The sequence below is a fragment of the Strix aluco genome, chromosome 14, assembly GCF_031877795.1.
Source record: "Strix aluco isolate bStrAlu1 chromosome 14, bStrAlu1.hap1, whole genome shotgun sequence".
NCBI lineage: Eukaryota > Metazoa > Chordata > Aves > Strigiformes > Strigidae > Strix > Strix aluco.
Genome location: NC_133944.1, coordinates 12,119,818 through 12,131,864, shown reverse-complemented (window position 1 = coordinate 12,131,864; position 12,047 = coordinate 12,119,818). Strand labels below are relative to the sequence as shown.

The following is a 12,047-nucleotide window of genomic DNA, read 5'->3' as shown; positions in this document are numbered from 1 at the left end:
TTGAAGGAGGGGAATTAAGGTCTGACCCATTCCCTATCTGCTTCATGTACCAAGGTTCAGAGTCCAGGAAACATCTGAAGCTGTCCAAAATGAAGACTATTTTCTCTCTTCTTCCTCTGTGCTAACCTGTAGCCCAAATCACAATCTATCCAATGGCTTCATTCTAAGCATGAAAAGGTTGTATTCAGGTTTACTCTTAACACTAAAAAAAAAAAAAAAAAAAAGACAACACACACTGCAGGGTGGGGGAGAAACACACCAACATGCTTCAAATTAAACAGAAGACATTTAATCATTAACAGTGTTCTGGAAAAAAAAAAAGCCAAAAAGACAAACATGAGCTACATACTTACCATGTAAATAAAACTCCCATGTGTCTGGTGGGTGGGAAAAATCTGTTTTCTACATAACCAAGTTGAAGGAAATAGCTTATCAACATCTCAATGCCAGCTTCATCTCGGCTAGGAGTGCGGCAGGCCTTAAAATAGATTAAAATAAAGTGTATTCTGTTGAGTTACAGGATGAATACTGAAACACCAAGGATAAAGCTCTGCTTCTTTTGGACTTCTGCATATCATAGAAATGTGTGGAATCTGAGAACATTAAGCTTAAGGCCATATGGATGCATTCCAAATAAGAGTTTTTCAGCTGCACAGAAGTAGCACATAACCTTTAAGGAAGCAAAGAGGATCTGTTTGGCAAGTCTCAGAGTTAATTAAATAAAGATTGTAGGTATTTTATGAAAGCTACAAAGAAAGTTTGTTTCTAGTATAATACAGGAAACAAACAATAGTTAGAAATAACCACCATTCTACTACAAAATTTTGCCAGATGAAATCACTTCAACACTCCTCCTGCTAAATTTAAAATACTTTAAAGTAAAAAAAAAGTAGATAAGAAATCTTAGATTTACAAAGTTGTGTCAATAGCTCAATCACTTTGCATAACTTCATCCTTTTCTTCACTTTTTCTTTACTCAGACTGTAAAGCTCTTGTACAATGGAGATTCATGTTCCATATCTCAGAAATTGAGTCAACAACAATATGGTAAAGAATAATTGTGGCATATTCTAATTCCATACAAATGTTGTTATTTACAACTGTAGATTAAAAGACCTCATGGTACGCCATACTCAAACTTACTTGTCTCAGATCCATGAGATCTGCTATTTCATCTTCATACTCAGAACTGTCTTCACTATAATGTTCCAGAATAAAGTCCTAAAAAAAAAGGTTAAAAAACGGAATATCTAAAACCATTTATTTTTGTGCAGTTGCAAACAGCACAAAATAGATTTAGTTGTGATTTGCATGGTGTTTACTCCCTTACAGTCAATAGTACAGTAACATATAGCAATAAAACTACAAAAAGACAACAGAACTAATAATTTGATTTGATATCTGAGGCAAGAAATTTCAGTCTGATGTAAAGGAACCAAACACCTATTACATCAAACCCACTGGGTTTTAAAACAACAACACTTAGTGGTTTTGAAAGGGACAAATGAACCCCGTTAGCTAAAATAACAAGGGAATCAAGTGACCATAAAAACTTGTTAACAGAGTCTGCCAAATTCTTGTCAGTTATATTAGGGCAATTCCACTTAAATTAACAAAACTGCAATGGCATAAAGCAGTGCCATAATCTGACCTTGGACATTAACCTACAGAAGTAAAAGCAGAGACAGATGCTACAGTGATATAAGATGTTTTACCATGAGATAAAATCTACATTGCACAATACACAGTAGTCCAAAAAATACAGAAGGTGGCTCAAATAGCCAGCAAAGTGTATTAGCCAACAAACAAGCAGTGTTAATGCTGCAACACTGCTTCGCAGCTGAGCTAGCCTGGTTACTGCAAGTTGGAGAATCACTGTGTTACCCTGAGTAAAACCTTCATTACTACTTCCTTTCACACTTAGAGTAATAATCAATAGTCTTATTTGAACCAAAAACTGTAGAAGGAATTTTTATGCTCTTTGGTTTAACTCTTCTGTCTCCAAAGTTGGATTTCTTATAACATCTTCTGACTCCTTGTCCTAGTTAGATATGAGCAACAACCCAAATAATTGGTGGTTAATTTTTAAAACATTGTGTTCTCAGTTTTAGGGCAAATAAAAATTAATTTGTACATAAATTACTTCTGCTTCTTTAAACAAATCTGAAATGGAAGTTATTTCTGTTAACTATTCATTCTGAAATGCGTCTCTGAAATTTACCTTGAGAGGGAGTGTAAAGTCTACTTCTTTAGTTTCCTTCAGGCCAAGAGGTACCAGGGGAATGCTGAAAGTCTCTCTATGGAAAAAGCAAAGAGATTCAGAAATACTTGGGTTTCATTTGTCTGTTGATAATTACTTTTGTTTCATTTGATGACAGGAAGTTTGTATGCTGATGGGTGTTCAGGTAAAAGGCACATAGTTTATAACAGTTCCTTCCTGCCCAAGAAAGTCTGTTTAATGGCCTGTGACTCCTCAAGAGAGTGAAGAAAGCTACTTGCATATGTCCTTTTTTTTTTTTTTCTTCAGTTGAAGCTATTTTTCCTTCAAGGAAAAGAAAGGAGACTCTCCAAAGGCTGGCTTACTGCAATTTAGCTCAAACTTCATACACCTGCACAAGTTATATGGACAGAAAACAGCTCCATAGCTGCTGGGAGATCTGCCATGGTAAGAGCTATGGTAAGTATCAACAGGTATCATCAGCTTTTTTACACGCTACCAATGGTTTAGTATGTGGAAGTGATGTGTCTAACATAGGAAAAAGCAGGGCCAAAGTATACCAACTTTAACAGCGAAAGGTCTAAGAGTAAGAAGTCTGAGAACTACTTAAGTTTTAGACAGTGCTAGATGTTAACCTCTAAAATATCAAAGAGCAGTAAGGATGAGAACTGTGACTTAAAAAATCAGATCCTCAAGACAATACACATCTGTATCACAGACTTAAACCTGGATCATGTTAGTAAACAACACTAGCTAATAAGACTATTAGGAATTAAAGAGCACCATTTATCCCTCAAAAGCTACATATATTGCTCTTCTACTAAGCATATTACCCAATTATAAAAAAGGAAAGATCAGAATAGCTTCCAGATACATAGTTTGTTGAGTAGGTTTAATGGATCAGTATTGGGCAATTATAAGGTTTATCCAACTTTTTTTTTTCCCTGAAAACAACTGATTGACTGTCTAATCATTGTTTAGAGTGTTCCATCATCAACTACAAAATCCCACAGGTGTGATTCATTTATGGTCTTATCAGCAAAGTCAGCAAAATCACTTTACTAATGGTGAAAATTCCATCCCACCAAGGTGGGAGTAGGAATGCAGCTTCCTCAGCAGAGAAAGGGTCCTTAAACTGGTTGGCATGATCCAGAAAGTGGCTCTGCTAGCTTGAGAAGGACCTCCAGGATACAGCACCAAAACACCACTGCAGGTGATGCCAATGATTTGATTTCTGATGAGGCTTTTAGAAGAAACCACAACACTTTTACAACAAATTATATCAAGACTTTTTCCCCAAAAGGAAGTGAGACATGAAAAAGAAATCCTAACTTACTGATTTAATGAAATCTAGTACCACCCACATTCTCTGTAGGCACCAGCATTTGTCATTCAAAGGAACTGAATTTCTATTTTTTAAGTTTCTAAGGTACCACACCCATGGAGTCAACATCATGGGGACATTGAATAGTTAGGGAGGTGATCCTGGATTTCCAGAACTGAGTAGAAATAGCATCATGCTTCTCAATCCAGCTGAGCTGTGTGCAAAGTACTGGAAAGGCCAACCCAGATAGCTGTAACACAATACAGTATAACCCAGAAATATGAGTGTGACTTCATGTTGATGACTATATGCACAATAGATTCAGAGAGCAACTATTAATAACTACTTGCTTTTAAAGGCTAGAGAGCAGTTACAAAGGAAATGAATTATTTTAGCTGATGGAACATAAAAAGCATTTAGAGCTTAGAATGAACAGCATCAGAAAGGTAAAACACCATTCAAAACAGATTGGGGAAGTAGGATCAGGAAAGAATAAAAAAAACATACTACTGTCCAGCCACAAGGCTTCTACCTGCCTTGGGGCCTGACCTACTGCTCACCCTTCATTGAGAAATCAAGTATTTCAAATATTCTTTAGCTAGAAGAAGGAATAGTACTTCTGGAGTCTTGCTCTCATTTCCACAGCCATAACTTTCACGCTGCTCTCTGTGCTCACATGCATCTATGAAGACTGATAAAATCTTGAACAGAAACCATTTTTGCATCAAATAGTTGTCAAATTTTGCTATGGGGGTGGAGGGCAGAAACTTCAGCACAAGTTTCTTTTCGAGAAAAACGAAACATATTTTGAAAGATATTTTGCATCAGGTCAGCATTCAGTTGAAAGATACCCCACTGGAAAGGTGCTAGTCCCTCTAGATTAAGAATTCCTTGTAGTCCACCTGGAAGTTAACACCCAACTGAGAACAGTTCTAAGAGGGACCCAAAATTATACCCCCCTCATATGAAGGGCTTCAATTTGTGTCTTGAGCTGCTAATGTTAATCAAATAGTAAACGTTTAGTTTTAAGAGCAACAAGACATCTAACTGATACAGCAATCATTGCAGTATTCAGGCAATGAAGAATCTTCAACTTTGAAGTTTTATCTTGGAGGAATCATTGCAATTTGAAGTTTAGTGTGCTCTTTAAAGTTGGAAAAATATCTTGGAAAAATTCCAACTTCATCTACTAAAACTTCTGTTTTAGCCAGCTGATTTATGGATTTCCATTATTGAAGTGCACACCTTAAAGATTACTTCAAGTCTGCTTTAAACTCCAAATCAGTGTTGTGCTTCTATTCTTCAGCTAGGACTGTTGCATGCACTGCATTTGAGAACAGATATTATATCACTAAGTTTGCTCACTCCAGAACACACTGAACCAATTAGCCATTCTAGCACTGGAAATTCTGCTAGGTGTCATGTGTCTCCCCATATAGCCCCAAGAGCTTTCAATTCTCGCAATACTCTCCTCCACAAAGGAACTCCGTATCTAAGAATTAGTGGTACATACCTTTCCCAAGTGAAAGACAAATACACAGACTAACCCTTAGTCAACAAATCTACCGTCAAGTATGTTCTCTTCCTATCAAGCTCTCTGTTTTTTCATGTAGTTATTGGCCAGCATTCACATTCACCTAGAAACAATTTTGTATCCAAGGGTAAACATATGTTAATAACTGAGTAACTTAGATTTATACTTACTCTGTATTTTGATAAACTTCTACTGAGATATTAAGTCCTTCCAATTCCTCCTTTAAGATCTGCAGGTCTGAGTTTACAAAACTCAGTTCCAGTAGTACCTGCTCTCGTACTTTGTTGTTGTTGGTTGCTCTGCAGAAAGAAAGAGACATATAATTTTTTTTATTGCTGAGGAAAAGGTTTTGTACGTAAGCTTGGTTGACCCCCTTGCTAGCATTCTCAGCATTTTTAAGATTTTTTTTTTTATCTCCTTAAGAGATGATACACGACCTCATGTTTCAGAATTTATTAGGTTTTTCTGTCAAGAGAGCGCCTGGGATGGTTTCCAGATAACAGCATGCAGACCCATAGAAGGTTTGCTATGTGCTAAATTTTTTGTGTGATTAAGGGTCAGGCTTATTTTCAGATACATTAATCAACAAAACTAAAGCATCTTAAACAAAATCACTAGTCTATTTTCAGATTATGTGATCTTTTCCTAAAAGAAGATATGAGGGTGGAGGTGGGGGGAGTCAGGAGACATTTTTTCCAAAAGAGGCTTCCCCACTTTATAAATTGAATAATGATCTGTTGAGACTTCTGATCTTAAGAATAAGAGAAAACAACTTTTCCATAAAACTGTTAGTACAGAATGTTTTACAACCAAATATACAGGTAAAAAGATATTTCTTTTTAACACAATACAATTTTCTCCATTTCTTTTTTTGTCGGATGCAAATAGGATTTTTTTGTTTGCTTATTTCCTTTGCCATTTATATATTTACATGACAACATTTTGAACTGCTAGCACAGTGAATGTTAGTGTCTAACCTCCCAGAGCATTTCTCTGTGATTTCTTATTTGTGTATTTCAGGATATTGTATCACTATTTCTAACCTGATTCTCTGTACAGTATTACTGTTTTCAAGAGACTATAACCACAGGTATGAGTTTAAGATAAAAGGCCTTGGTTCATATCCAGGCTTAAGATATTGTACCCCTATATTAGAGTCCAAATCATTAGAGAATAACAAACTTAAAATAAGTTTGCAGCATTTTGCATTTACCTTTATTTTAAGATAAATTCACCTTCAAAATACTTATGAACAACCCTCTCATACATCTAGGCTCCACTTGGAACAATCCTCCAGTTTTATGGAGCACCTTGGTGAAGAACTAGTTATTCCAAGGCTAAAATTCTAAGCGTGTACTTCATATTGTGTGTGTTATCTGAATTTTCCATACTGTACTCTACTGAATACCCAAGATTGCTTAAATTAAGCAATGTTAACATCTGTTGCCTGAATAAACCAAACTGGACACAAATATAGGGTGGAGTGAATCTTCCTTGATAAAGGCAGCACCACACAGATAACCGGGTGAGCTTTGATGCTAGCAGCAATTCAGTTAGGATGTTATTAAGGCTCCATGTTTGGTCTCGCTTACTGTCCTCCATAGAAGGGATTCTAATATCTTCTTCAGAGACCTCAGTGCTCCATCCAGGTGAACTTCTCTAATATGGCTATATTGCTCTCAATGTCCATGCCAATTTAGAGTTACTTTGATTACCTTTTCATGTTTTTGCTCTGTAGATATACTTTGTAATGACAAACAACAAAAGACAGCAACAGGGGCAAAGTGATATCCTTGAAATCCACATAACTACTCTAAATTCAGTTTTAACTCAGACTTCCAGAACAAAAGACAACAAAAAGGAGAGGGCAACTTTCAGAAGTTCTAAAACCAAAAGTCTTTGCACTATATGGATCATTTGTTTCAAGCCTAGCGTTTACTTTCAGCCAAAAGTAAAGAAACCTGCATTTCCAGTTTTTTTCTCAAATCCTATTAGAGGAGGCTCCTTGTGAACAGCTATTGGTTTGCTTCTTTTAGAACTTGATGAAATGCAAATAGAATCTGAAAACACAAAGCTCATTTATTTATGTTTTACCCTAGGAGCCTGTAAATACATCTAGCCATGTGAACTATCTAGTGGCCAGGTTAATTTTAAAATTGCTTCTTTCAGAGAACTAGCAAGTTTTAATAGTCTAACAAGTGTAAATTCATTTTAGATTTTTAATAACTTAGAAATAAGTTTGATCCTCTACTCTTCAAATAGGCTTAGTTCCCACTCTTGTCAATAGCAACTTCAATATTTCAGCAGTTAATATTGGTATCAGGAGCCAAATTTTAGGACATCCTTAGGTTGAACGTTAGAGTAACCAGTGTTCACATTAGATATTACTCATCTGGCCTTTCCAAAACACTCCTATGTCAGCACACAGAAACATCTACTGAATGAACAATGTTCCATTTTGAAAGCCAATATAATAATTTTGCTATGCATACAAAAAGTAGCAAGAGACCCTAAGGCTTACTCCTTAAGTCAATTACCAGAAAACAAAGCAAAATTAAGTCAGGCACAGAGGCTAAAACTACATAAGCTTTGAACCTATCACCTCTCTTGCCAGAAGTGGAGATAAAGGCAGGTCACAGGCAAAGGGCAACCTATCAATTAATGGCAAGTTTAAGAGAAGTGAATTTATCCAAGCATTTTTCACTCTCTAAGGGAATTGTATTGGCTAGATTTTTGTTCTTGGAGTTCCATTGTTGCTCCAGTTGCAGAGAAACAGACACTATAGGAGACTATTGCAGATGAGTATCGGGGAAATTTTCAGTTCTTCTGTGTAACAGAGCGATGGATTGTTGGAAAGCTACAGGACTGTTTGCCAAGCAGTTAATCATGGGATCTAATAGACTCAAGACAGGGTCAACACAAGGCTACTCCTGTGGGAACAGCCACATAAGAAACTGTCTTTAAAAAAAAATTGGAGGACAAAACATAATATGTAAAGGTCAAAGTCTCTTCCAGTTTGCTTCAAATTGTAGGAGAATTTGGTGGCAACTGTAGCCCAGCTCCAATTAGATGTGTGCTACCCTGCTATTCCTATATCACTACTACATGGAATAAATAAGGCTACTGATGGTCCTTTCCACTGTGGAGCGCAGATCTAAATGATATTGGAAAAAGCAACAGCATAGTGACAATACCTTTATTTGATTTAAGGTGTAAAAAGGATTCGTTACAATATTCAGCAAGGTTCACTTGCCATTATCACTACCAATAAAGCTGATGAAACAGAGCAACACAAGATAGTCTAACATTCAGCTCATTTGCTACAACATAGCAGCTTTGGAAGTGCACCTTATAGCAGGCAGTGACTCTATAGAGCTACAGCATTAAAAAAACTTGAGGGAGATTCACAAAGCATCCAGCAGTAATTTATGCAGCATGTTAGAGGAGTGGTTAGGCACACTGGGAAAAAGCAATAGCTAAGAGGCTTTTAAATAATCAAAAAAATAATTTTGTTGCTCAGGCAAAAGAACTAGGAAGTCATGACACATACCTTAAAAGATTTTCAGCACCAGCTCTCATTCTTACTGCTCTTAAGATCTGTTGGTTTAGGACAGCTCTTTGATTTTGCAGTTTGCTTCGACCAGTCTCAGCAAGAGGATTACACCCCTAGAATTAAGGAAACAAGGGTTTTTTGTTACTGTTAGAAGAGACTGAAAAGGAAGTAACACTGAATTTGAATGAACTTTAACGGGCATGGGTTCTGTATGAATACAAATTAACTACATTGACATCAATGATGAATGACAGTGTTTCTTTTCTCAAACTTGGTCATTAAAAGCAAAAGAGACTCCACGACCAATTTGACATTAAAATCCAGGCAGAAAGTATTTGTTTTAAAGTTTAAGTACATGTGTGAGCCAGTCTGTTTTCCCCTACAAATCTTTTGGAGCTATTTTCTAATTACAACCAGATTTGACAGTGTTAAGTTTCTACGGGTTTCATAAAAAACAGTATCTGGCAAGGCAGTAACTCCTAGCAAAGCTTCTGCTTAACCTTTGCAAAATATCAGAGTTCCATACTTAAATATACGCAGCCTTGAAATACAACTTTATCAAAACCAGGCTTTGGCAGCACCACTGCTCACAGTTTTAAGAGCCTTTCTAAGGATCTCTACTCTTGTTCCTTCTGGTACTCAGACGTTCAGTACAGTTCCTCCTACCCCTCCTTCCCCAGGTTCCTTTCTTTCCATCTCAAACTTATTTTTGGCACAATACTGCTTATCTGAACAGCTCTTCTTCACACCCAGGAAATACTCTTGGATCTTTTAAGTCTACCCTGACCTAACCCAACAGCACCTTTGCATACTGCAACAGAAATGTGAAATATGAATAAGCCTTACAAGTTATTTCATCTGTATATGTTCACAGTGCCAGATGCAATGATTTATACACCCATTAGTTTTTCTTGTTACCTGTTGGCCAAACAAAAATTATATATTGATAGCTCAATATCAGCTAAGATGGGAAATGGAATAATATGAGATGGGATAAGATAAAATGGGATATGGAATATAGAGCTTGCCAGGGTAAGATGATGATTATACCTTCAGATAGTCATCAAATCAAGCCCTTAAAAAGTAAAGCAAAAATTCCAGAATTCACAATTCCTGTGTACGTGCATTCCTTACACAAGCACAAGACTCAAACTACTGCAACCTGTGTTTGAGCAGGACTGAGCCATTGTATTCTGGTAAGCTAAAACTGTTATAGATGAATAGGACTGCATGTTTGTCTTTTTCTGGTTTTTTAGGGAAACACAAACACAAGGTTAACACCTTTTTTAAATAGGTTAGAAGTTTCACTTCCACTTTATTATTTGCCCCTGCCCCCCCCCCTTTTTTAAAGTATCGAGTGTGTCTTTAAATACTAATACTCATTTATAGCCAACCAGCACATCCCTGCAGTCTTAACTACTGATTCTGAAGCAAGCAAGACCACTTTGTTTTAAGGCTTACCCTGAAATAAAGCATGTCCTTTTGAGTGGCCTTGTCAGGTATCATTACAAAGCTTATCAGCATCCTACTGGATCGTGCATTACACAAGAAGGAGGCTCAGATCTGTCTGATACAAGTCTTCCCTCAAGTACTCCAGCCACTAAATTATGTGCTATTTTGTACCTCTCCCTCTTAGTTTTAACTAGAAAAATTTGGTTTTGATATAACAGCATTTAAAAGTCTCTCAACAAGCTCTAATTATGAGTGGTCAGGCAATGACATACCAGCACAACAAAAGCAAGTATTTAAATAGAACATCAAGTTCTAGTCACCTGTTTGAAGTTCAGTTCTTATCTGGGTTGGCAGGTGAAAGCAAATTCACTTGAGAGTAGAGAAACGAGCTGATCAATTCAGATTACACTAGTTCAGATGAGAAAGCACATAGCCCAATATTGTTAATTTTAAATCTCTAGTTGAAAAGTTTGTAATAAACAGGTAAAATGACAGGAAGCTTGTGCAAACATCTTCAGAAGCACCATTTGCCAGATAACTTGAAAAAAACATGCTGCATTAAATTACTCTTATTGTAGAAATGTTTCTGCATTGAAATACCAATTACAGCAGAAGCCCAAAACTTGGGTGTGGAGTATATACTCTCTGCATGAGAAAGCACTAGCAGCAAGCACAATACACAGAAAATTAACTTCTTACTGGAGAGGACACGCACACGTAGCAAACTCATTCATTCATCTCAGATTAAAAGTAGTCCTTTAACTACCAAATACCTTATGCTCCTTTACACATGTTTATGCAGAGACATAAGCATGACACACTTAAAGGTACAACATGGTCTTGTATCCACAAGTTACTTTCTGCTCTTAGCCTGTTTCTCTTTCTGGGCTGCCACTGTTTTTCCTACTTTGCTTTTTCTTCATTGTGTTATATAATCTTTCTCTACTACGGGTATTGAAAGTCTTCTTCCATTCTGTCCAAGCCATTTTTCATTTGAACCTTGCCAATTATTTCCTCTTGTTTTTCACATTCAGTTTGAATACTTGATTCTCATCTTGGGCCTGTCATTTCTATATCCCTATATAGGTCTGTGATGCTTTCTTCCTACTTCTTTCTCAACAACTTAGTCCAATCATCCTTCCTAAACATATCCTTGCCCTGCCCTTGTCTTCAATTTTCCCTGTAAAGCTGCAGCTTCTTTCCAGAACTCCCTGCCCTTCCTGTGTGCCAAACAAGTTTCATGACACCATTCAAATACTTCTTTACAGCTCTATTTCTGGGAAATTTTTCAGGAAGATAACTGCCTGATTCCTAAGTCCATGAAGCTCTGTAGAAGTGGTATGTTTATTTCAGTGCACCTTTGATCAAGCTCCAGCCCAGAAATCAAACAAGCTCCCATTGAACAATGAATGCAAAACTGCAATGATCTTAAACTGTGCAAAGAAAAAGTGGCAGAGATGTTTCCCTGCATTTCAGGACCAGCCACTAAACTCTGTAGGAAGCTTTAATGCAAAAACAGCCCTGGGGCCTAAGAGGACAAGGCACTGAAGACTGAAGTATCTGTATCACCTCCAGTGTGCCTGGAAGCACTGCACTTTTGTCTCCTTGTTGAAAGGCTTCTCATGGATAGAGGAGTCTGTTTTCAGGATCACCTGCTGCAAGCACATACCTCCCATTTAATTCTTAAGGCCTGTAAGGAACTCGTATTTTACCTTTTGGAAAACATTCCTTTTTACAAGTCCTGGACAGGGGATGGGGACACTCAGCCAGTTTGTGTTCATTTGCAGGCTTAAACTCTTTATTGTAATCAAGCTGCCAGAAAACTCATGGGTAGGAGTCTGCATAGAGGACAGTGAAAATAACCAATATCTGCAAAAAAACATGGGAAATATACAACCTGGGGAAGATTTCCCCTTATGTAAAGCACAAATTTTGTGTACTAAAAGTTGTTTAGCAGACAGGTCCA

The 12,047-nt window shown here is 37.0% G+C and overlaps 1 protein-coding gene across 2 annotated transcripts in view; it reads right to left on the bottom strand.

The window, feature by feature from the left end:
• The window catches only part of RHPN2 (rhophilin Rho GTPase binding protein 2), a 30,228-nt gene that overhangs the window by 10,878 nt on the left and 7,303 nt on the right, over positions 1-12,047 (bottom strand). For both annotated transcript variants that reach the window (XM_074839840.1, XM_074839841.1), the window contains exons 2-6: positions 8,627-8,742; positions 5,247-5,375; positions 2,222-2,297; positions 1,144-1,221; positions 354-478 (exon numbers count right to left, since the gene is read on the bottom strand). In XM_074839840.1, coding sequence (XP_074695941.1) covers positions 354-478; positions 1,144-1,221; positions 2,222-2,297; positions 5,247-5,375; positions 8,627-8,742 — 524 coding nt within the window. The remainder of the gene's footprint in view (positions 1-353; positions 479-1,143; positions 1,222-2,221; positions 2,298-5,246; positions 5,376-8,626; positions 8,743-12,047) is intronic.